This window comes from Pseudopipra pipra, chromosome 1 (genome assembly GCF_036250125.1).
Source record: "Pseudopipra pipra isolate bDixPip1 chromosome 1, bDixPip1.hap1, whole genome shotgun sequence".
Classification (NCBI taxonomy): Eukaryota; Metazoa; Chordata; class Aves; order Passeriformes; family Pipridae; genus Pseudopipra; species Pseudopipra pipra.
The window spans coordinates 112,093,704-112,119,199 of NC_087549.1; the positions used below are offsets into that span (position 1 = coordinate 112,093,704).

Sequence of the window (25,496 nt, forward strand, 5' to 3'; positions counted from 1 at the left end):
TTAAAGTATCAGTCTAATTGAAAATGAGAGCAAAGCTGTTCAGCATTTCAGAGCTGGACTATTTTTGAAGAATTCTTTTCCTGCACATTTATAGTTGGCTCTGCCCCATATCTCTGAACACTTCTCCTTTCCAAAAAATCCAAAAGTTTGTGTTTGAGGAACACAGTGATTATAGTCTTACAGATGCAATTGAAATGGAAATTGCCACGTTTAAAAATATTGTAAAATCAGCCTTTACACATAGAGTGCTTGTACTTTGAGGGAGAGCTATCTTTACTCGGTGACAACTGAGTATTATAGGTACTGACTGTACTCAGGGACGAACTTCAGGTTCTGTTCCTCCCCCTCCCCTGTGACATGGTTAAACAAAGAGTTACACGCACACACAAAGCTGTCACATGGGAGCAAGTTTCTGAAGGTTTGCTAATTCCAAGTAATTGTCACAGTAATTGTGTACAATCTTCTGCCATTAACAAACTCTTGTCACTCTTTCTATAATGCCTACACCAAAACAGCAGACTTGTTTTGACTCCCCTGATGTATTCTAATTACTTGACAAACCCTTACTATCAACGTGGTAATACTGAAAAACAATTTATAATTAACAAGCAAAATCCTACATCATCAGAATTTCTCAGTGCTTTGCATTAGCAAACTTTTCAGCATATTTAATCAATTTACATAAATGTTTTTCTTATGAAACTATTGGTTTTCCAGTGTCTTCCCCACATAAAATCTAATTACTACATTTCTGTTTTTTTCTCCTCAAGAATCCACATACCTTTTCTTACATTTAGGAAAATTTTTCCTAAATTTCCACCTTTCACGATTAAAGTGTTCCCATTACTTACCAGAATTCAAACTTGCTTCTTGCGTTGTCTGCTCAAGTTTTCAGTCCTGCTTATGCTCCCTATCACATCTGTTCACATGGAAGTAACTCACTAGATCTTGGGACTTACAGGAAAGATCTCTGACACCATGCAGCTGAATCTCGACACTGCCCTAATATAGTCAATAAGAAAAGAATAAATCTATAAGATGTTACATTAATGAGAAAACTGGTTTTGAGATACAGTCTCATGTATCTCAAGATTGGTTTCAGTACAAAAGCTGCTACTTGCTAAACTACCAGCAGATGGCAGCTACACTCAACCACACAGCAAGTTACCAGAACTTCACCACCTATTTCTAAATAGATTTCTATTTGCAGCAGTCTACAGCATCGCATCTCCATCAGACAATTTTAAATAAAAGCTGAAAGGGATTAAATTTAAAAATCTTGATTTTACTAACTAAAACTTAAATCTTTAATTGTCCAAATCATCCTCTGATCCATTATGATCCCATGTGTTTTATTTTACCAAGCTTGTAATTCCTTACAGTTCTTCATCATCAGAAATAGTCACATGTAAAATAAGTCCTAAGTATAAAAATACAGCCATGTTTGATTCCACTTTGTTAGTGATGTGAGAAGAGAGATCTTAATTTACTTTGAATTCCCATTCAGGAAAACTGCTGTAGATCATAAAAATTCTCGAGACTTTCTGAGAAGTGGTATCTTCAATTAGACAGTTCAGAAGACTGGGATAAGATCAAATACTCCACTTTCAGATAAAAACACTGCTATTACCACACGGCATTTTGAGAATACTTTTGGGAATGCTGACTCAATGATTAAGAATTACTGTACCGGAAATGTGTTCTCAATGCAGAATTCAGCTGTTCTTTGTTGCTGATGAAATGACATACACCTCACTGCAAACACCAATCCTGTATGCTGAAGAAAATAATTACTGATTCTAGTGCTACCATGCAGAATTTTAATCACGTGTTAGTTTTCCTTTTTGAAAAGGAAAAGGTTCATTATAGGTTCTCCAACTTATTTGGAAGAAAAATAAAAAATAAAGGGCCTTTACTTATTAAAACGGAAACGTTCTTTATTCCAGGTTTTAGTAAAAACAAGTAAATTCCTTGGTTGGTGCCTATTTTCACCCCACAAGAAATGCCTCCTCGTTTTTGTGGAAAGTTCTCACTATTGATTCAACTCCTCTGCAGAAAAATCTCTCAAACGTGCTGTGAGGTGGTAATGAACCACAAGGAGAGCCAAATCAATGGCAATGGAATTCAGTCCAAGCAATAATGACATTGAGCTTGATGTATTACTTGTATTTCATCTTCCATTAGAAAACACAGCACCAAAACTTTTAGCATATTTAAACTGAATTGCATTCAATTAAGTCTACCCCCAAGAAGGCAAAACTGTCCATAGAAGACTGACATTTTATTTATTGTCTAGACTCACATACCTTATTCAGAAAGTAAGACTTGTGCTGGGAAAGGCGTACTTCATAACTCCTTTGTTTAAAAACTAGACAACGACAATTCCAAGAGAAGACAACAATTTGGCATCATCTGCACTTCCGTACTTATCTAGACTTACGGGGCTCCAAGATAACGAGCAGTGCACAAAGCAGTCAAATCCCACAGAAGAATATCAACCACAAGTTAAGACCTACTATGTGAAAGGTATAGTTACTGTGCTTTCTCAAAACTGAAGTTTATTAAAGAGATTCTTCATCAGCATGCACAGTCAATTTTTACTATCTATCTTTATTGATGAATACTAAGGATTTTATTAATAAAGTGTTCTGAAATTGTACTGGAATACTGAACACCCTACAATATTGAAGAGCTACAGCCCCACTTGCCAAAGACAGTTAACAACTGTCAAGTCTGTTCAGCTTCGGAAAGGCAGAACTGATGTAAATAAGAAACTTCTGCTTGAAGACACAAGAGCATTTCTGTAAGAGGTCATCTTGTTCGGGGCCCCACCAGCTCAGCAGTTCACTTAACAACCCCCAGGAAGAGATGAGCACCACATGCTGGGGTCTTTGTCTTTACACAATCAGATCTCCAGCACATGGTTAGTCCAGGTAATATGTGCATATTGAGCAGGCCCGGGGTCAGGCAGAGCAATGGATGAATTGCATGTGTAAAGCAGTCTCAGTGGTTCACTCATGCCCTGATTCCTGACCAAGTCTGGGAATCTCCAAAGGCAAAAAGAAGAGAACAATTAAAACAACATAGTAGCAGAAAAATTCATACAACACTTGCCAAACTGTTTTCCATGAACTCCCCTCATTCTGAGCATGGTATGTGGGGCAGGTCACAATGGTAAGAGCAGAAATAGTCCAGTGCCTGTTTCCGACAATTCCTCATCAACTGACAGGATAACAATCATGACAGCATGGTCCAGAGCCAATGCCACTGCCACACTTGCAGGCTACAGTGAGGAAAGATGCATATGCGCATGTTTACAAGCAGAAGAGATACCACTGTGTCTTTGACTCCCTCTAGAGATCTCAGACATCCTCTTTTCAAGATTCCCTAGATGATAGTTCCTTGCATTTCCTCAAGGGATGATGAGAAGACACTGATGACAACAGCTACAAGACTATTTTGAGGAATAAAACTATTTCCAATTAGTGAATATGAGAGTATTCAGACATTGTAATAAATTAAAGATACTTTTAACACATCAAGACACAAATCTATTATCATGCTTTTCTAGGCACAAAAGTAATTTTGTAGGTTAAAATTTAAAGTTACATTACCAATAAAAAGTTATTTTTATGAACAGGGTGGAAGAAGGAAAGAAAATGAAGCTTCTTTCAAAGAGGGGTGGGGGTTTTTTGCCATTAGAGTAAGGAGTATTGCATTCATTTTCTTATTCAGTACACTACAAATAATTTCAATAACTACTGTCTTATAATCACTCAAGTGATCCAAGAGTCATATGTTAAAGTAAGTACGGAAGGAGACATGAAACAAAGCCTGTATCTACAATTCTATCAAAACAAGCGTGCTCATCTGGTGTAAAATGCCAGTTTCTTTTAAAACAAAGAGACAACACACTTATAAGAAATGCAAACATTTACTTCAAATTGCAGTATAGGCTTTTCAATCACAGAAAAAGAAAAGAAAAAACAGTGATCCGACAGCGGTCACATCCTGTGCAAAAAAAAAAAAAAAACAAAACCAAAAAACCAAACTCTGAATACAAAAGAACCGTAGCACAAGGTACTTGAGCCGCTTACACATTGCAGGATAAAGTAAATAAATACAGTAGCTAGAATATGGCACTCTTGTGACAGACTCTAAACCCAGTGGAATGCCTCTGAAATATTTTTATCCTTGTATTAGTAGCAAAGTCCCACCACCAGAAAAGTAGAATAGTACAATGCTTTAAATAAAAACAAACTAAAATATTTATATCTAAGAGAAGGTTTTTACACAGTTATATCTTTTAAGTGCAGAAAATGGGACTTGGGCTTAGATCTTTCTTTAAATTAATCCCTACCCCCACCCCCCACCCTGCAATACCATTCAATCTCAAAAGTAAATTTATGTTTGAGGAAAAATGTTACCAAAGTTGCATAATTTCATTTGTTACTTCCACAGCTGGAAGTTAAATTCTAAACAGTCTTGAAACATGAAGTTCGTCATTAGCCAGTGAAACAAAGGACTTGTCAAAAGCCCTCAGGATTTCTTTATCCTCCAAATATTGTTTTGCTTTCTCCTACATCTTTAGACAGCAATGCTAAGTTTGCAAACAAAAGAATGCAATATGCATCATACATCGAGAAAAGACGAAGTTGACGAAGAAGAACTTCCACGTTTCTGGATCTTTTCCTTGCTTCTTTCAAACTTCTTTATCATCTCAGTCACTATGCACACAGAGGAAGTGAGTCCCAGAAGAAACAGTAAATCTGGAAGAGAAAATTAGCCTTTTCTAAAATTGCTATTTAAGGCTGAGGAGAGACATAGAAAAGAACAAGACTTTCAAATTTTCTCCCAATCATTGGGTAAGTTCAGGAGAAATGAAACAACATTCAATGTCTGCAGGAACTGAAGACTAACATGCATAGTTTATGCACAAACCATAAGTACAGGCATGATACTACAAGCTTTTAAAGTATTTCATAACCTTACTTTTAGCAACATAATTAACTTAATTCTGAAAAAAATTAACATAATCAGAAATTATGCTACAATAAAAAGAATTATGTAAATACATGTATTTCATTACAATAATTGAACTGCAGAAAACCATAAAAGTAATAAACCTAAGTCTTAATGAGTCCAACACCATTTTGTATCTATAGCTTCTTAAAATCCCCATGTTTATTTACCCTATGACAATGCAGTTGATAATAACGGATGGGGATTTCTAAATAAGGTGTTTATATTCAGAGAAAAAACTTGTGACACAGCAAAATTATTGGTGCTCAAAAAAACTACAAAGCATATAACGTTGCCTGCAACAAAATTTATATTAAAAAGCCCAGTATAAATATGCAGCTAAAAATTTAAGAACACAGTGATCAGTTGTGTACCATATGCATTGAAATCATGGTTCCCAAAGAAAATATCTAAAAGTATTTAAAAAAACCCAAAACAATAAAACTCCAAACCAACGAAACAAACAAACCCCAAAAAATCTCCCACACAAAACAATAAGAGTCAGCAGACTTTGTATTCCTGTTGTATGCAAACAGCCAGAAAGTGCTTGAATCACTAACACATTTATAAATTAATCCTTAATGTACAGTTTTGAAAAGAGAACTGTTCTTACCCAAGACACTCAAGCTCTCTGTTTGAAAAACCTTCTGAAGTGGGGGAAAGTAAATGACCAATAACTGCCCCATTATAGACCCAAGGACAGCATAGCAGAACATTTTGTTACTGCAAAGTCCAATCTCAAACACAGATTTTGTCTGTAAGAAAAGTAATATGTTACACTGTACATGTAGTCTTAATTATCTTGACAAGAAAATAATTTGTAATTACAATTTCTTTTCATCTAGACTTTTAGAAAAAATGTAAAATACTATTGTTGACCTCTTAGATAAACCAGAACAAGTTCTTGAACAGGTTAATTGCATTTTCTCCCTGGTAAACAGAGTACAAGTCTTGTCTTCATAGTCAACAACTTGCATATTGAGCTCACTTTTCTGCAACTACAGTGCACTAGAAAAAGGTTCCCCCTATATTAGAAGGAAGGTTTTTATGGTGGTCTGACAATTCACATCAGAAAACAGACTGCAAATTAAGAGTAAATGTAGTAATGTATACACTAGCACAAAATTTCAGACTTTCCTTAAAACAAAAAAATAGAACAGTTTAAAAAATTTTCCTTGGACTATGGGTTTAGGATTATAAAATATAAACTATAAAAGCTAAGGCCTTCAAGAAATTTCAGATTCTGGTAAGGGGGGGAAAAAAACCACCAAGTCTACACAACACTATAAAGCACCATAACGCTTCAGCTTTTAATAACAATTTCCTTGCTTCTGTCAGGACAGAAGCATTACTAGCAGCTCTGCACAATGTAAACAAATTAAGTAACCTAATTTACCTGTAATTTAAGAAATCCTACCTACGAAATACGTGAAACTCTGAAGCTTAATAGCAGATGTGAAGTAAATCTACAGGAAAACATTTGAAACAAACATAGCAAGATCTTCCCTCAAAGAAAGTTGTGCGTATTGTGTAAATACTGTGTAAATGGACAATAAGAATCACTTACCTGAGATCTAGAACTCAAAGCATTGAACATATCAAAAAATACAAAACAGGTGAAAGTCATGGTTGTATCTCGAGGCGTTATTACATTGTCTCTTAACTGCCAACAAAAGGAAATTAAATGGCTTTAGCATGCTTTATATCTGCCACAATTAAAGTTATTACAGTAATTCAAGTTCTACTACCTAGGAAATGAAACAAAAGTAACTTGTTTGCTCCAAGTTAATTTAATAAATCATACAGCAAAAATTACACACTTGTAACTTATAACAATTTGTAATTCTGAACTATGATTAAATGAAGTCTCATGGCCAACATTTATGCAAGCACATGGAATAGCAAGAATTCTATGATGGTCTATCAAAAGTTCAAACAACATTTTTCTCTACTGGGGAAAGAAAGTCAAATGGTTGTTTCATAACAGTCTGGCTAGAAGATTTGTACAATTACTTTATATGGGCCAAAGTTTCCCAAGTAGATTTGGGACCTGGAAAAGTCTGTGTTAAACTAGAGACTGAGGAATAAAACTGTATTTCTCATTTCAACAACTGTTTTGAAAATCTTCCTCTTTAATCTGCTAGTATTAAATAAGCATGGGCAAAAATTGCAACTAAGTTCACATTAATTCTGAATTCCAAGCGCTGGTATAAAAAGGATTTCCTTTAAATTAGGTTGTTATTGCTTAAGTTTTGCACTTTTGTCCTACCTCTCTCCAGAAGACGAACAGTGTTCCGCACACGATAATTATTGATGAAACCAGGATTTTAACAATCAGGTTTTTGGTCAAAATGCTGTCCTTCAAATTTCTTGGAGGCTTTCGAATAATATCTTTATCCACAGGCTCCACCCCAAGGCTTACAATTAAAAGAATATCTTACATTTTTATCATCATAAAAATAATTCACAGCTTCTAACTATATTTTCTGAGTTGGAAGAAAGAGGATTTATTACTATTTCCATATCTCCCACCACCATCCACCTGCAGTGAAGAGGGTCAGAGGAAGACCCCAGAGGGAAGCCAAAACCCTGCATGCAAGTTTCATGGGCACATCCACCAATCTTTGGGTATCCTTGCTGCCCCCATAATACCGTTAGTCACTAAAGCAAACCAAATGGAATTAACATAGAACCATACTGCAAACATTGTAATTCAAAGAAAAAGTCTGCTGTTTCATAAACATTTCACTGAAGGTTAACACTTCACAGTTTCCTTTATGAGGAACCATTTTCCTTGCTGAAATAAAAGGACTACAGAACATAATGGAATTTAAAGTAATTACTTACCTTTGAGCTGGAGGTCCATCCATAATAATATTGATCCATAAGATCTGCATGGCATTGAGAGGATTAGGAAAGTTCATTAATGTAGCCAGTGAGATTAAAGTCAGTGCTGCTATACTCCTGTTGAAAGAATCCATTTTTATAACTGTCAGCATGGAACATTTCTGAAGATCCACTGATAACTGCTTTGTAATCAACACTTCAACTGTTTAAGAGTAGACACAGATTTTGACAGTGTGAATCATGACCGACATAAGACAAACTTTAAAGGTAGAGCATGAAATCCTTTAGAATACTCATCCTGACACAGTCCATATTTAAACCAGCATTGTTCTGGCAATAAAAAGGCAGCAAATTTGCATCTATAAACCTCCCAGACTTTTAGATAACATTCAGAGTTATCACTCACCTTCACCTAATTGATTTTTTTTTTACTGGGGAACTGGGTGCTATATTTTTATTGTGCCAGAAGTGGAACTTGTAAACATGGTTTTGAAAAACAAACTGCTTTTACACTTCTAATGTAAACAAAATCACTTTGTGCACCTGTCACTAGTTTGACTGATCAGTCAAGGCAAGGTACTACCCAAGCTCCCTAAAAATACCTACACAACTTGTCATTAGTAGCAAGATGAGAAGGCTGGGTGAAAGACTGAAAAACAGATTAGCTGGCTGCAAGCTTGGTATTAGAAACCTCCGTAAACAAGTAAGCACTAATTGCTCTCAGTGCAAGATTAAGTGGTTTCATAACCAAGAAGAAGAGAGCAAGGCTTTTAATAATTCCAAATTTAGCAGTCTACTGAACCTTATTATGCTCTCCCTGCAAAGAGGGACAGAAAAAAAACAAAGGGCAACTTACTCATCAAAAACCTGAGGCTACCATTCCCAAGGCTAACAGGCAAGCACACTTTCCCATAATATCTAGACTTAATTATTTTTCAGACGCAGGAGCTTTAGAGCACACAGAGGTTTGCCAGTCCGGTTTGGAGGAGGGGAAGGATGTTGGGCAGGCTGTGGGAGCCCTCAGACTGGCAGGAGGGCGGGCGGGGCAGCCCTTTATATAAGTGTCCCAGGTGAGCAGTACGTGGGAAGATATGTGGTAACACGGTGGGGGGAGGTTAAGGTCAGGGTGGACAGTGAGTTCTTCTGGGGGTTGGGGATTTTGGCCACGCTGGGGCCTTGAGAGACACCCAAACCCCGGGTAGGTACGGGGGCTGGAACGGTTTGGTTTTGGCTCACCTGCAGCTACCGCCCAGGTTCGGTAGGTTCTGGATATACTTGTTGCGTCCTGAAAGGGTGGTCAGGACAAAGGGACGTTCCTGGGTATTTCCCTGGGATAGAATATAGATGGGTGGCAGAAAAGTAGGGAGTGTAAGGCTTGCCCTAACCATTTTAATGGGAAAGAAGCCTGTGTACCCCTTTGCGGTTGTGAGCTACGCTGGCAATGGTACGTGCCTTCGGTAGGGTCACCCATGCCAGACAGGTCAAAACTGTAGGGTCAGGTACAATATATCCATGGGCAGGATGAGCTCGTTAGCCTTCTGGCAGTCATCCTAGGAGAAGGACAACTCTTATTCCAAACCCAGGCAGATGGAGCTCATTTAGCCCTGTAAAGCCATCCATCTAAGAGAAGGATACTCTAATTAAACCTGTGTCCTGAGGACCTCGCTGCCACTGTCCAAGCTCGCTCGGCCCCGGCAGATGAACCTCAGGATTAAAGGCTGGGTTCAGTTCCGCGCACACTGCGTCTCACCTAAAAAATCCACTGTGCAGGCTCGAAGGCCTTACCCGCATTTGCAAAGCCCTGTAGTGACAGGTGAGGGTCAAAAGAGCAGGTGAAAGGTGCACTGGCAGCCACAGATCCAACCCTGCATGCAGGCAGTTCAGGGCACTGGTCATGAGAGGCTGACCAGAGATGACAGTCTCTTTGGGCAGCACCCTGAATGACCAAGCAGCCTTTGGGAGAGCACTGCTTGCTCAGTCAAGGCTGGAGATATATGCCACTTCTTTTAAGTTTCATGCAGGTAAAGAAGTTGGTATTTTCTGGGGTTTGTTGTGAGTTTTTGTTGAGGATTTATTTTTTCTTTTTGGTATTATTTGGGTGGGGCTATTTGTTATTTGTAGGTTGGGGGAGTTGTTTTGGTTTTGTTTGCAGGTTTATGTTTTGGGTTTTTCTTTGTTTGTTTTTTTTTAGTTTCTGCAACTTTCAGACCACCCTGAAATGCCATGAAGTACATGAACAACATGGTGAAGAGAAATGCCATGTTCCTGAATCCAGACTCAATAAGATAAATTTTTTAAACTAAGGCTTAATAAACTTTTGTCTTACATACACATTACACAGCTAGCATATGGATCCTTATACGCAAGAAAAGGAAGTCAGCTAACTCATTCCACAAACCAGTGTATGGATTACAGAAAAACTAACCTCCTGTTTCCCTGGTTTCCTCCTTTTGAATACATGTTCTGGTTAAGGAGGGACTGACTACTAGCTTCTTTAAAACAGAGACCCAAAGGGAGCTATGCTGTTTCTTTCTATCCTTTCAGTAACTGACTTTACACACCTTAACAGGACACCTTAACTGTGACAAAGTTAGATCTCTGTTTATTGCTCTGTTTCAAAATGCAACAAGCCATCAAACACAAAAAAACTCTTAAGCACAGCATAGCAGCATCCTCCATGACGTTTACAATATTGACATGAAGCACATCTGCTTCACGATCCTTTGATTCATTCACAACTTAGTTAGAAACTTCTGATATTGACAAATTTTCTAACTTACGTGCTCAGTTGAAATCTAACAAAATTTTTTATGTTATTATAAATTCCTTTACCCTCTTCAATTGCAGACCTGCAATTAAAAAGAAAGATTACATCACAAGATGAATAAAACTATTGCCAAAAAGGAGTTAAAACAAAGCAAAAAAGCTACTAATTTAAGCAGCAATAAAAATGGCAGGAAACAAATGGAGTTGATGTTCTTATAATGTTGGCATTCATTGTTTTTCAACTTGACTATAAGAACCCAAACCATTCTCTGATTGTGACTAATCACAAGTTATTTTTCCAGCTGCTTAACTTCCAAAATGAAAGGTTATTAGTAAAATTGCCTCCTTGTTCAAAATTTATCATCATCCTTGATGAGAGCTTCCAATTCAAGTCAGATAGTGTAAAAAGAAAAACAAACAAAAAAACCAAAAACAACTCCACACACATACTTTAAAAAACAGAAATACAGTATGACTTTAGAAGACCATGTATTCTTACTGCACCAGAATGAAATATATACAGATCATCGCCTTAACCCCTAGCATGTGTCACAACTTGCCTATCACATTATCACAATTACTGCAGTGAGAAAGAATTTTCTAATACCCAAATCAAGCCTACTTTGATGCAAATAAAACTGATTTTTTTCTTCTATTCCCCCAATAGCCAAGAACAACAATTAATCAGCATTCCTCCTGTAACTTTTAAGATAAAAACATTAAAGGGAGTGGAGGAGGATGTAAAACTATGGAAGTTCACACTTTTTTTTTTCTCCTTAGCATTCATCACTCTTCTCACTTTCCTATTGAGAACCTTCCTGATGAAGGGAGCAAAACTGGATAAAGCATTCCAGCAAAAGCCTCAATAAGCCCACATGTCCTTCCTATGTAGTCTTCTGACTATGCCAAAATGATTCCCTTCTCTCTTTTGTTTGTGCACAACAGCACATTGCAGTTGGCTGAATTAGTATAGGAACCTTTTAACTCTCAGATCACCCTTTAACATACTGCTAACCAGGTAGATTTTCTTATATTGTACTTCTACATTTCACTTCTTCCCCAGGGTTAAGTGTCATAGTTCGAAACTGAAGTGTTCTGATACTGATGCAAAATTTCTTGCTGGACAGCAGTCCAGATCAGTCAACAATTGCCACCTTCAAAAGTCAGACAAATTAAAGTCAAAATAGGATAAGTTTAGCTGAGCTCTTTTTGAAATACACCAAACAAAAAAGGTGAACAAGTACAAACAGCTGGTTACCAGAAGCTGATAATCTATTTTCACCCGTGATATATAAATAGTTCATATTCTTTTCCTTTTCTGCAACACCACAACATTTAAGAGTTGAAGACGAACACAGAACTATGTAAATTTTTTAAAGCTTGAGTGGAATGCTCTGTCACCTTTTCATAAATTTTATCCTTCTGACATAAGAAATTAAATGAAGATGAATTCTACTGACAGCTAATAGACTCAAAATTTCACTTCAGTTATGTTTCCAAATATGCTACTTCCATAATTCTACTTGGAGTAGTAGAAATACAGGTTCCTTTTTATAGCACATACATGCACAGCCTCCTTTGTTACTTACATCTGATCTATGTATGAGTCCAAAGCAGAAAAAGGTCTAAACAGGTAAATACACGCTTATATTATTATAAACATACAAAAACCCCACAGAAATCCATTGCACTATTATGTTCCCACATCTTTTTTTTAATGGGATAATACAGGTGATCGACATAAAGATAATTCTCCTGACTTAGTGGAAAACTCATTTACAGCTGCTACACTTACAAGTTTTGGGGAACTTCTGTTGGTTCTAACCCAGGCAACATCTTATTAAAACAATACAGTACCAGATATGTATATAAAGGGCACCTACATTATTGTCTGAAAATCATCATCCACGAGGATCATATCTGCTGCCTCTTTACAAACATCTGTTCCAGTTTGTCCCATTGCTACACCAATGTCTGCAGCCTTCAGAGCAACAGCATCATTCACTCCATCTCCTGTCATAGCTACTACGGCACCATTATTTTGCAGGGACTAAGGAAAGGGAGAAGAGCTTAAATTAGGGATTGAAATAACCCATCCTATAAAATTATTCTAGATATAAGGTTTGTGTCATTGCCTGCCCTCCCCCATTTCTTATAATTGCATCATAACCTCCTAAAGAAAAAAGCTGTGGGTTTTCTTCTGATTAATTTTTATACAAGATTTTAGGCTAAACTTCAGTTCATATATTCAGACAGCCTAAATTTTAAAGCCAGGGTATATAAAATTTGCCTTTAAGGGAAAGCAAAAAACTCCAGAGAAAGAATGAAGACATTGTATTGACATTTTAACATTATCAACCGCTTATAAGTTTTCATGTATTCCAGCTGTCTCAGTGTTCTTTCTTTCTCCTTTTTGTTTCTTTTTTGATTGTGCCAACTGTTACATTGAGTATGTCCCTCTTTGCTACCTTCTTTTGTTAACTTCTGTACAGAAGCACTGCCACAGACATGGCTTGAAATTCACGCCCTTTTATCTTGTCTGAGAGGAATCAGATATACGATTCTTTCAAGTTCCCAGTCAATTCAACTGCAATGTGACATAAAATTTCGATCAATCCTCAGCTCCCTCCACAGAAGAAAGCACAGTGTCGCCTACCAGTAGCTGCCTATTCCTTATGGGCACTATGCACTTTCCTAGGTAATATTTTCAAACATACTTTACTTTCAAAGCAGATGCACTTCTGATTTCATCTTGACACACTGTAGCACATTATAATTCAAGTAAAGGCACCACAGGCAATACCCATAGCAACAGTCCAGGATTTGAGCCTCTATGAGACGTACCTTTATAATTTTCAATTTATGTCGGGGACTGGCTCTGTAAAATACTGCAACCTGTTAAAAGTACAAAGAAGAAACAGTGAAAATTTGAGAAATAAAAAGAATTGCACTGGATTTTATAAAACTAGAGGATAAAAAATACTATCAAGGGCCAAAAAAATACTATCAAGGGCCAACTGTATTCTTGTTGGCTATAAAGTTGAAGCACCAGTGAGCTGTTTTTTTAATTGAGTGAAATCCTTAATTCCAGATAAGATTCTAAGTGCATTCTGGTAAACAAAGTTGGTGCTACTTATTTCAGGATAGAATATGCAATTTAGAAACCTTCTAAAATAATGAATTAACTGAGCTACAACAGCTGCTGGCCTTCCTGACTAAATTCACATAGGCAATTGCCATGCTGACTCTACAATTAATGTGCTTTTCTCTTGTCAGGACTAGTGGCACATTATTCAGTATATTTCAACTTTACCAGTTTCTGTATCACAATATTAACAACTGACGTTTCATAGCTAATTAATAAAGACTCCAGATTAGAAGGAATAATTTCCAGATTTTTCTTGGTCTCTTGATTTCTCTGTAAATTGAAATTTGAGCACATGGAATTTAGTTTTCCATAAACTCCATACAGTTAGTATTTTTCCTTTTTAAAAAGCCTAACAAGAAGTCAGACTTCTCAACAGTCACTTTAGACTGCATACAGATATCAATCTTATTAGTTGATTTTAATTAGTTCCTAATAAGATTTTAAGTAAACACCTCAAAAAGAAATTGGGTCTCAGGTCAAACATGCCTCAGTGAATTTGCAGTAATTTCAGTTATTTAATGTGGAGAGCCCTTAAGAACGAGTACTGCCAAATAAACTAAAAATTACTACTTGCCACACAATTCTTTTTTTTCCAAGCTTCTGTGAGTCACTAAGGAAAGACAAGTAGCTGACAGCACACTTCTTGATTGTAAATATTGGCTTTTGGCTTGTTCATATCAGACTTAAGCATGCTGCAGTCTAATTTTACAGTCTTTTGCAAACAGAGCAGCATTTTGATGCATAAATTTTGCAACACAGCTAAACCTGAACTTCAATTGCATTTGATTATGCCTTCACATTTACAACTTTGACATTGGTTAATCCATTTAGTTATTTAATAACTAAAAAGTATTAAGCAGTAACTTAATAAATAGACTCTTTCAAAATTCTCAACCAGTGACCTCAGATCGATTAAAATCATTAAAAACACAGACAGTTCCTCTTACAAATTACAAAACAATGGACTGTCTGAACATGCAGACTGTAAGGTTATATATATATATATATATAGTTTTTAATATATATATATATATATGAGCTGGGTTACTTAGGAATAAAATAGTCTAATAATACAAAAAGGTGATGTTCACTGAGAGGTAGCAAAATGAACATTCCAATAAAGATACTGAATCATTAAAAGAGACAAAAATAATAAACCCACTAAAAAGATAATTAAGTTGAAAGAAAAAAATTTTCATATTGTCATATGTCAGACCAAAAGATATTTATTAGAACAATATTATCTGTGTCTCAGAAGTTACACTTTAGCTTTCCACAGAACAAAAGCATTTCTCAATATATAAATGTATCTTTTACTGCATTTCGGTAAGTAGTATATCAAAACAAACCTTTGGTGTTATTTGAGAAAGCTGCTGAATATCCAAATCATCTATTTCTTCTCCAGATATTGCCTGTGAATTTTTGGAATACAACCCTAGTCGGCTAGCTGTAAATAAGTAATATAAAAGACATATTATAATAATTTATCCATTTAAGATGTTAAATATCCAGTTATATTTTTGTCATCCTAATATTTTCTGCAGAAGATCAGACCATCTTACTACATTATTGATTCAGTACATTGGAGTAAATTATCTGAACTCCTGAGTAACAAAAACATGCTACAAAGTCTATTCTAATCAGATATTTATTTGCTTAGTCTTTTAGGTCTAAAGGTTTGTAGCTCATTCTGTTAGGTTTCATATAAACAAACACAAGGGCTCAGTACTCTTGAAGAATTCACAGTTCAAAAATAACAAGACAGAAAATGAAAAATAACATCGGGGAGACAAGTTAAAAAAACCTCTGAGAAAGTACTGCACATTTGGGGGTATACTTTTTATGTGCATATTCAACTGTTTGTTCACCATCCTGTTTGTAAAGAATTCACATTCTGGCTAAAGCGCTTGTACTTTAATGCACTACATTGCAAAAAGAAGTTGTTTGTTTAAATATTTATAATACTTAAATGGTACTTAAGCTTCAAACTTAGTTGTATGGATAAAACTGTATTGGACAGTATTAAAGTGCCATAGATCAATATTCCTTGTCACTGGCTATTTTAGTTCCTCCTCATTGCCACGAGGCAGATATCCAAAGCTGAGTGTAAGGAAGGTGGTGTTGAGGGTGTCAGAATCAGAAATCAACTATATGCTATAACAAAATACAGTAAGAAAATACATAGCTTCAAAAAGTAAACGTCATATTAACCAAATTAGAGAAATTACAGTTAAAGAAGAAACCAAAGTACCACTTCAGGCTAGGGTGTTTGATTTTTTCTCCTCTGCTATTTCCACTGTGCCACCCGTTAACCTAATATACAAAACTCACAAGTATTAAAGACTTAATACTCGCACTTCACAACTATTAGTTAAACAGAAAAAAAATTAAAAAATGAAAGAAAGTGGCCTATTCATACCGATGGCAACTGCGGTTTCCTGTGAATCTCCAGTAACCATTTTTATTGCAACTCCTGATGTGATCAGTGTAGTAACAGCTTCTTTTACACCAGTCCGTGGAGGATCAATTATTCCCACAAGTCCCAAAAAAGTCAGCTGTCCTAACTCAGGACCAGAAGCTAAGGCCAGAACTTTCAGGAAACAAAGAAAGAATGTTACAATTTGAAAATAACATTTACACAGCATTTAAAACAACTGTTTCAAACTAGTAGGACAGCATAAAGCAAAAGGGTGGGAATAGCAATTTTCCTCTTTTTAGAACCTTGGTAGCAACATATGTTGAATATTCAGAATAGCCTACTTATGTATATGCCTGTCTTTTAGAGTAGTCTTACCAAACAGTTGTATTCCAGGTTTTGAAGATAACTTTCCTATTCGTTCTCAGCTGAAAGAGTTTATACTTCCACTGTGTATAAAGAGAACAACATCTAGCTTTGTGCTTTCTCTGTACATTTCTTTTATGCACAAGGATGAAAGGGAGGATTGGTTAATGTATTTATTTTCTGCTTTGGAGTTTTTTCCTTTTATAGAGGCAGATTTCATTGAGCACATGCTGAATATTTTCTGGAATGCCTTTTACAGTAGGATTCTTAATTCAAATAGATTTAAGTGACATTAGAGTTGCAAGGAAAAAGCAAGTTCACTTTTTTCAAAACATTACCCTAGATTTTTGTTTGACAGACAGAAAGAATGACTGTCTGAACAAAACAACACAAGGAGATGTCCCTCCTAGCATATCCTCTCAGATTCTAATAATTTGCATCTTAGAAATTTCCTGAACCATAGAATATCCACACCTTGGGGGAAAAAAAAAAAAATCTGTGTATGGACTTAACAGCCTAGAGTTCTCTTTACAGAGGCCAAAGAAAGCCAGTCATGTATAATCCTGGTCCCAAATCAACTCTTGACAATCATTTTCTGAAAAATATTTTCTGTTATATTTAAAATCTTACACAGCTTGTTAACATAGAAGATAATCATAATGGCATCTTCTGACCTGCAATCAGTTGTGCTAGCCTAACTCATGAAGGTGGAAGGAGCCAAAGTAACAGAAAAATAAACACATCCATGTTCAAAAAAGTCCACAGACATCTACAATAAGGTATGGAAGCTATTAAGTAGCAATTGTTGTTGGGTTTTTTTTAAACAGTAAGCAGTACGATTCAAAAAAAAAATTGTTATTTTGAGACACTGAAACAGCCTTACCTCTAAGTCCTGCAGAGCCCATAGATGTCTTCTCTTGCTGGTATTGCTCTCTCTGTTGCTGAACAAGAGGTAGGGTCTGTCCCTTACAGTTATATGATGTACAGTACCTAATGACTTGTTCGTAAGCACCTTTCATAAAGCAAACTTCGGGTTTGTCCTGAAAGGAAAAAGAATTGTTGTGTGCACACATGTGTACATATAAGGACACACACACAAGTACATACACACATGGACACATAAGAATGGCATATCTGTACTTTTGCTTAGAGCCTTCAGAACATAATGAAAATCAACCTTGTAAACACAAATTCTGTTCTTTTCAGTATCTCTACACAGTGTTTGTTCAAGAGCAGTAATGTCAAAAGAGCAAAGCTAACAATCAATATCTCATTTCAGTAGACATAAGGCACATTAGACACAGTCACAGTGTAGACTAAAGAGGCCATGCAAAGTCACTTTACAGACTAAAGAGGCCATGTGAAGGACAGAAATTAAACCTACACAGAACATTAGACCTGAAAAACCTTCAGGTCATCGTCGGACCAGCTGCACAGGTAAATAAACATCATCTGCATCCTTGTACCAGGCCTAACAACTCTAATATCTTCCAGATAGCCATCTAGCCTTGATATGATATCCAGAGACTGCGAGTCCACCACCTACCTCAAACACTTAATTCTAACGCTAAATCAACTCATTCCTTCCCTTCCCCCATTTTCCATTAAGAACTGCTGCCTCAGCTCAATTTCCAATCACCAATCACTCACCTTCTCTTCAGTTGAACTAAAAAGCATTTTTCAATGTATCTATTTTCTCCCTGTGAAGGTATTTATGCACAGTAGTCAAGTTATTTCAATCTTTCGTGATAGGCTTAAGTGATAGAGCTCCAAGTTTCTAAACTCACTGTATTTTCTTAGCCTTCAAATATTTTATGCTCCCTTTAAATCTGTTCCCAATTTTTCAACAGTCTCATAAAATTGCTGATTCCAAAACACAGACACAGTAAATCCTTGTAAGATTAAAATCTTATACGAATTCCTGCTCACCACTCTATATACAGACATGAATCATCAATCATATAATCCATATAAATAAAAGGAGTCAAATGCTTCGCTACCAAAGCAAAGATTTTGCTGTGATACTTGAACACTGTCAGCAAGCCTGGTTTTGGTCAGAAGTACTAGGAAATTTTCCATAAATCCAATATAAAGTCTACTGTTGCACATAGTGTCTAGAAGGCTCCAGTTATCAGACTGGCAGAGATTATGTCAATACTTGTAACAAAAACATTCAGATTGGTCTAAATGAAACATGAAAGCAAGTATGTATTGGAAAGCACCAGAAGACAGAAAAATAGGTTAAATAAATTGTATTATAATCCAGGATAAAATTTGTCAACACTGTGGACATGAGGTCTGCATCAAAACCAGAAACTCTGTTTTCAAACAAAAGAAATTTTACTACTGAACATCAATGCATATTCTTGCTCTTAATTCATTATGTAACTAAGCAGCACTGAAACAGTAGCAGACTGGCAGAATTGCTTTAGATGTTTGAGGAGGGAGAAGGAAGAAAAAACAGGCAGGTCTACACTCAAGGCATCAGCTTTCAATATACTTAAAATAATTTCCCAGTATACCTTCTAAAGAAATAATTTCTTGCTATTCCTTATCTCCACTTCAGAGCTTGAAACTAAAACTGTGTCTTTTATCAAACCCTATTTCCAGGACTGTGCACTACTGCCAACTTGCCATAACTTCTGAAGGGAAAAATTAGGATATTAATCAAAGTAGATAAATGTTCCACAAAGCCAGTGCACGAGGAAATCATCATTGAAGTTTACCTGCTGTGTTCTGTGAATGCATTTTACGGCCATCCATTTCTGTTCTGAGCTGAAGGGATATTCAGCCTTCCTTATGTAGTCTTCCTGGAGCCCATCTAAACCCATCTGTATAAAACAGAAGTACCACCACAATGTCAGAACCTTTTCTTTTCAAACAGATGTGCAATTTGTTGACTTGTTGAGACACCTCAGCTAACAAACATCACATCGTTAAAAACCAGTTTCATCTCCAAAGTTGCTTTTGTGTACACTATTCCAATTTAGGTAGACTTTTGACAAACCAGCAGTGAAAGCACCTCCCATCTTCTATCAGGTTTCAGCATGAGTCAGACCATTTAACACTATTTCTTATCTTTGAGCCAAAGATAAGTCTTGCAGTGGCTAGCAATATAGTTCTTGGTTTGACAAAAAATGTCTATCACCCTAATGCATTTTTTTTAAATACCTTCTATATAATTTCTCTGCTAGAAGTGCCTACAACACTGTAACACAAGACTATGGCAAAAAGTCTGGAGAAGGCAAGACTCTGATTTGAAGTTTGAATGACCGAATCTGAAATGACTTTTTTTTCAGTGATCAGGATCACCCAAGCATTTAAACTGAAACTAACCATGAAGACTCCAGACAAAATGCATTTCATTTCAAATGCTATTCTGTCCCCACCCCTGATGCAATTCGCTGCATTCCAGGCTCTACCCTTAACCTACTCCAAGGGAAAATGCCAATCCAAGAAGACACAAAACCAGCAGCCTGCTATAAACCACTCTTAGTACTTACAGAGCTTCTGCCCCATCACTGCCTCCCTTTCCAGCAACAGATGTGAAAGATTCCTGTTCTTTTCAGTTTCTACACACTTGTCAAAATAACATTGGTCTTGTCCTTTCCAGTCAAAGACTGGGGACTTAAAATGAGTCTCAGCAAAAAGATAGTTACAACTTATGCCTGAGTTACACAGGGAAAGACTGTCATACGTTCATCTTTTACTGTTCTTGAGTTCATCATAGACAAAAAAAAAAAATCAAGTGCTAAATCAAGTGCCTTGACACATTTCTCAGTGGCTGTAATGGGTGTGTCACAACATTATACAGAAGAAAAAAAAAAAAAAAAGAACAACACCTCCATCCTTCCCCCCACCAAAAAAACCCAAACATTTCAGCACAGTGTCCACAATTCAAACTAGCTGCGCCCTGCACTTGAAGGGAGCTATAAATGCTGCAGGCACCTATACATCAGTTATCAGCTTCTCACTGCTTCTGATAAGAAGTAGGAAAGAGACATCACAATCAACATTCAGCAGGTAAATTAGTTTGTGGCAGGTAAAAAGACAGTACTAAGTGCAAGAAGATCAAAACAGAGATTTTACTTCAGTCCTAAGTATTTTTTATTATCCATTAGAACACCCAAGATTTACAACAAATCTAGGAGACCCAAAGGAAAAGAAAATGAGAAAAACGAAACCACATTTCTACATACTTCCCACCTGCTATGATTCGAAAAAGCATCCTCAGGTACTCACCTTCATAGCAAGTGCAATTAAAGCCCCTTCTGTTGGCTTCCCCATCAGTGTGTTGTTTCTAATCAAAGCATCATTGCACACGCAACCAGCCTAAAAGTTGAGGAAGGAAAGGGGAAAACAGAACACAAAGTAAATGCCATACAAAGTTCTTGTGCGACATCATCAATTAAAACTCACCTCTCTGTGCCAAGATCTTACCTCAACAATTTTGCTAATGGATGGGTTGTTATAACAATGAATAACTTCACCATCGAGCATCACTTCTCCAAACCTGTTATAACCTACTCCAGTAACCTGCAAAACAAGCAGCCAAACTATAAACTACAGAAAAAATTTAAAAGTCCAGTCATAATGATTGATTTTACTCAGTGTGCATGGATTCTTCTTACTCAGCTTCTAATGCAGTAACACTCTGAGTTCAATGAAATACATTAGAGACTAATTTTTTTAATAAGTATCAATTTTATTCCTTAGCATAAATAAATGCAGTGTATATTGTTTCCTTACAGTATTAGGCATGCTTTTTTTTTCCCCTTTCTTTTGCTGTCTAATTTTTGTGTCCTATTCATCTTTACCCTGGTTAATAATGCATACCCCCTGCAGAGGAATGGAAGTATAGAGCAGAGTCCTACTTTCATCCAGTAAGAAGAAAAAAAAAAAAATCAGTTGAACAGCCTCTCAGTTGAGACTTCAGGGAAGTGTTAAAACCAGTAAAATTGTATTTTTAGTGCATAAAAACCAGGCATCCCACTAGGATCCTAAAAAAAGTCTTCCTATCTACAACATTAACAGCTAATATGTTTCAGAGTCATTTTAAGTTCTTTTTCCATTAGGATAAAGGAGCTGATTTGACTCAGATACAACTGTGCTAGTAGTAAAAGAAAAGCAGTTACAGTATTCCTACAGTATTCTAACAATAAAAAAATAGCTATCAGGATATATAAGAAAACATAGATAAATAATAGGAAACAGTACGAAAAAATGCCAGTATTTATGCTTACAAAAGAAAACAAGACCATCTATTAACTGTACCGTGGAAACAAAACCTGATCAAGGAGCTAGAGAATTCAAGAACTTATTTAAAAACACTCCCAGTTCCACACCTCACTGCTTTTCCACTCTGCTGCTTTTGCTTCTCTTTTGTGCAATTACTTCAACTCCCCAAATTCAACAACCACTCTTTCATGTCCTACTCCTACTTCCAACTCCATCTATTATTAAAAAAAAAACATGAATGATAGTACATATGCAATGTGAAGGATTCACACAATAAACTGTCTTTTAGCCAAAAGCTATATATTCACATTTTAAATGTTTGTAACGTAAATTTTATTTTTATGCACCTGAAACAGTAAAATTACCTCAACTTTCTACACTGAAGAAAAACACAATCTCTCAACTTGCCTTTGTGCTGTATCTCAGCATCTGTCTCTTATTGTGATGTACAGCCATCAAGAGATGTAAGAACTTAACATATTATATAAAAAAATTCTTCTGTAACCAGAAAAGGCTTGGGTAACACAGCTCAAAGGCTGCAATACCAAATGAACTGAAGAACAGAAATGGTTGGAAGTTGAGGGACAGGAGCTTGGTGCAGTAAATTTACACTTTCTTGACAGATGCTTTACCTGCAGTGTATTCAAGCATGTTTGAGCTGATATACAAAACAAAGGAAAAAGGAAAATTCAAGCTTAAGCATCACACTACATACCTCAGCATGCTGCCCATCAGAAGTAAAAATATGGGTAACAGTCATTTCATTCTTTGTCAGAGTTCCAGTTTTATCCGAACAAATTACATTGCAGCAACCTGAAATAACCAATTAACATTTATAAAGCAATGCTTGTTTAGAATAATGTAACTTACAAAGCCAAAAGTATTCAAGACAAGCAAATTTCTAGAAATACTGCAGCTGTCTGTGAACCAAAAAAAGTGAGATTTAACAAAAGACAGCAAATTTTCAAGTATTAATGAATAATCGTACAAAGTACTTTGTAAGTTAGTCCAATAAACAGAAAAAACCTAATTAAAATCCAAAGTTCACAACTCATCCAAAATCCTTCCATTCACTACTTCTCCTTTATTTTATTCTGCTGTATCTCAAACTACATTACTGAAATCTCAATTGTGATTCCTGGTGACAAGGAAAATTGAGGCCCTGCTTTACAGCAGGTCATTCCTCTTTATTAAAAAGTACAAGATCTATCTAACACCAGCCACAACACTTTGGTCACACAAGTGTGACTTACTGATAAGCCTGCAAATTTCAATAAGCTTGAAAAGATTACAAAAATGTGAGATTTCTGTATGCCTTTTTAACTCAGGAATGGAGATTCGGATAGATTGTTGCAGCATCTTGACGTTTCTGGACAGGACAGCAGGAACTGCAAAAGCAACAAAAACCCTTGCAACACTAACAAAACTCCACTAGAGGCATTGGAAAAAATATTTCCAATCTTCAAATGCAAAAAGCAATTCAAATGTATCAGAATTATTTAACTGAGTATTTCTATTTCTGTTCCATGTTCCGTGCTTTACATTTTTTACAATTCAACCTGCACACTGAATGTTTTTGAGCTTAAATGTTTTTAAATGATTTTAAGTTTTAATATGAGCAGCACAACATCCTGAAGGTGCACTATGATTACAAAGCTTTTTCTAATATTCAAATCTGGATTTGTTTTCTACTGTCAATATCGTTCCTAAATTTACACCAAAAATTCTTGGTTTGAAAATAATTTCACAAGTCTTATTTAACAGGAACATCTTACAGTAAACAAGTTTAAAGAGTCTATATAGCCAATCACTCAGTTTAGAGTATTGCTAGCATGGCATGCTATTAACTGCTCATTTCAGTTCGAAAAATTAAGTAATTAGAAGGCCCACAGAAACATCTACCTGAATTGCTACTGTGTAATAACCCATTCGATTTAAAAATGTTTAAAGATGCCTCCACACTGCTAGCAAAATAAGAATACCTGCTTTGTTTTTATCTTTAGTCATCAATTCTTCTGTTGATTTCCAACATTTGTATCAAAATACTATCTCTAAGTTAGTCTAGTCATACCTAAAGTTTCAACAATAGGCAGTTTTTTTACAATAGCTCGTTTCTTCACCATTCTCATCACACCAAGGGCCAGTGTCACTGTTACCACAATTGGGAGTCCTTCAGGGATTGCAGCTACAGCCAAACTGTAATGAAAGTAAATATACAAATCTTGTTTTGGAATATTACACAAGATTACATAGTAATTATGCATTTACAGTTCAGAACACTGTTTTTGTAGCTGTCTGGTCACTGAGGTTAAAACTGAAAGGAAGAAGCTGCCATGTGATTCTAGATGTATACCATTCATTAAAACATATCAACTGAAGACAGTAAAAAATGAAATAGATTACTTCTACTCATTATTTATGCAAAAGTATGAAGAAATGTTGGGGTGAGGGAGAAATCGATTGTACCTATTTTGCCTACACAAAATACTAATCAGGGCTGTGCAAAGCAGCCCAAACTGGTAAGAATAAGTGTAGTCAGCACTAAATAGAACTAAGAAATGCCACAACTGAACCACAATGGCTACTGCCAGATCTTAATGTGGCAGCAATTTAAGTGAGGGAATGGCACTCTTAAAAAACAAACAAATAAAAACCATGATGACAGTGTAAACAAGATCACAATAACTCATTAGGCAATGCTCAAAGATGCATCTCCTGGGGGGTGGTGGTTCCCCTCCACAGAAGGGTAAATATCCAGAGTCTGATCATGACTTTAAAGAAACACTTCTGCCTTATGCACTGTCCATGTAATTAGTATCTCAGCAACTTTTCTAAGAGTACAGAGTTAGACCATCTAAATTCAAATTTGTTCTCAGCAAACACCCTGGGATTAAGTCTGCATAATATGGTAGAAAATGAGCTATTGAACTACACGACATAAGGCTTGCAGTAACTTAGCTTTGTCAGATGCCTCTTACAAAATTACAGTTTACTATTAAATTACTTTATTTACTCAGTGATGAAAATTCAAACTGTACAACTCTAGTGCTTGTTTGCAGATGTTCCCCAAGACACTCAGAAATCATCATATAAACGTACAGTTTAAGAGACTGACAGGAACATACTGCATCATTAAAAATAAGTATGAATTTGCTTTTCCATTTTCATTTTTAATTATTTAACGTGAAGTTAAGAGCAGTATGTGCAAGCATATTATAAAATACATCTCTAGCTTTCAGACATTTGCTGGAATGCATGATCCACACTATTTAAAAACAAAAATCTTACCTCACACCAATAGTGAACATATCAAGGATATGCTTTCCTTGCAACCAGCCAACTAGCATAATAACGCCTATAAAGAAAATAGTCGTCGGAAAAAACATAAAACCAACATGTACTGTAGCCTCATGGGGACAAAAAAAAAAAAAAGACATCTAATAGCCAAAACCCAGCTTATCATTGAGCTACCTATAAAAATCTGTTACTTCTTTCACTGTCAAAGCATGATTCCATTAGTATAGCAAAGGTGAAGAAAGTATCTGCCAGTCAAGTTGCCCAATCATACCAACAGTGAGGTACTCACTTATGCACACCTTCAACCAGAATACAAAGACACACTGCAATTTAAAAGGAAGCATTTAAAGGACAAAAAGTAAGTCAGAAAAGCACATTTGCAGGAAGAAGCAAGTT

At 36.1% G+C, this 25,496-nt stretch overlaps 1 protein-coding gene across 7 annotated transcripts in view; it reads right to left on the reverse strand.

Moving 5' to 3' along the window:
• Window positions 1–25,496, reverse strand: part of ATP2C1 (ATPase secretory pathway Ca2+ transporting 1) — a 68,361-nt gene that overhangs the window by 454 nt on the left and 42,411 nt on the right. For 6 of the 7 annotated variants that reach the window (XM_064671659.1, XM_064671699.1, XM_064671674.1 and 3 more), the window contains 19 exons: window positions 25,092–25,158; window positions 23,875–23,999; window positions 22,519–22,616; window positions 21,006–21,101; window positions 20,808–20,897; window positions 19,292–19,396; window positions 17,449–17,605; window positions 16,203–16,373; window positions 15,133–15,230; window positions 13,480–13,530; window positions 12,519–12,685; window positions 10,650–10,718; window positions 7,870–7,986; window positions 7,292–7,439; window positions 6,590–6,685; window positions 5,636–5,777; window positions 4,639–4,769; window positions 1,691–1,777; window positions 852–1,002 (listed from right to left, as the gene is read on the reverse strand). In XM_064671659.1, coding sequence (XP_064527729.1) covers window positions 892–1,002; window positions 1,691–1,777; window positions 4,639–4,769; window positions 5,636–5,777; window positions 6,590–6,685; window positions 7,292–7,439; window positions 7,870–7,986; window positions 10,650–10,718; window positions 12,519–12,685; window positions 13,480–13,530; window positions 15,133–15,230; window positions 16,203–16,373; window positions 17,449–17,605; window positions 19,292–19,396; window positions 20,808–20,897; window positions 21,006–21,101; window positions 22,519–22,616; window positions 23,875–23,999; window positions 25,092–25,158 — 2,126 coding nt within the window. In that variant the 3' untranslated portion in view covers window positions 852–891. The remainder of the gene's footprint in view (window positions 1–851; window positions 1,003–1,690; window positions 1,778–4,638; window positions 4,770–5,635; window positions 5,778–6,589; window positions 6,686–7,291; window positions 7,440–7,869; window positions 7,987–10,649; window positions 10,719–12,518; window positions 12,686–13,479; window positions 13,531–15,132; window positions 15,231–16,202; window positions 16,374–17,448; window positions 17,606–19,291; window positions 19,397–20,807; window positions 20,898–21,005; window positions 21,102–22,518; window positions 22,617–23,874; window positions 24,000–25,091; window positions 25,159–25,496) is intronic. The other variant, XM_064671665.1, reaches the window with a different exon arrangement.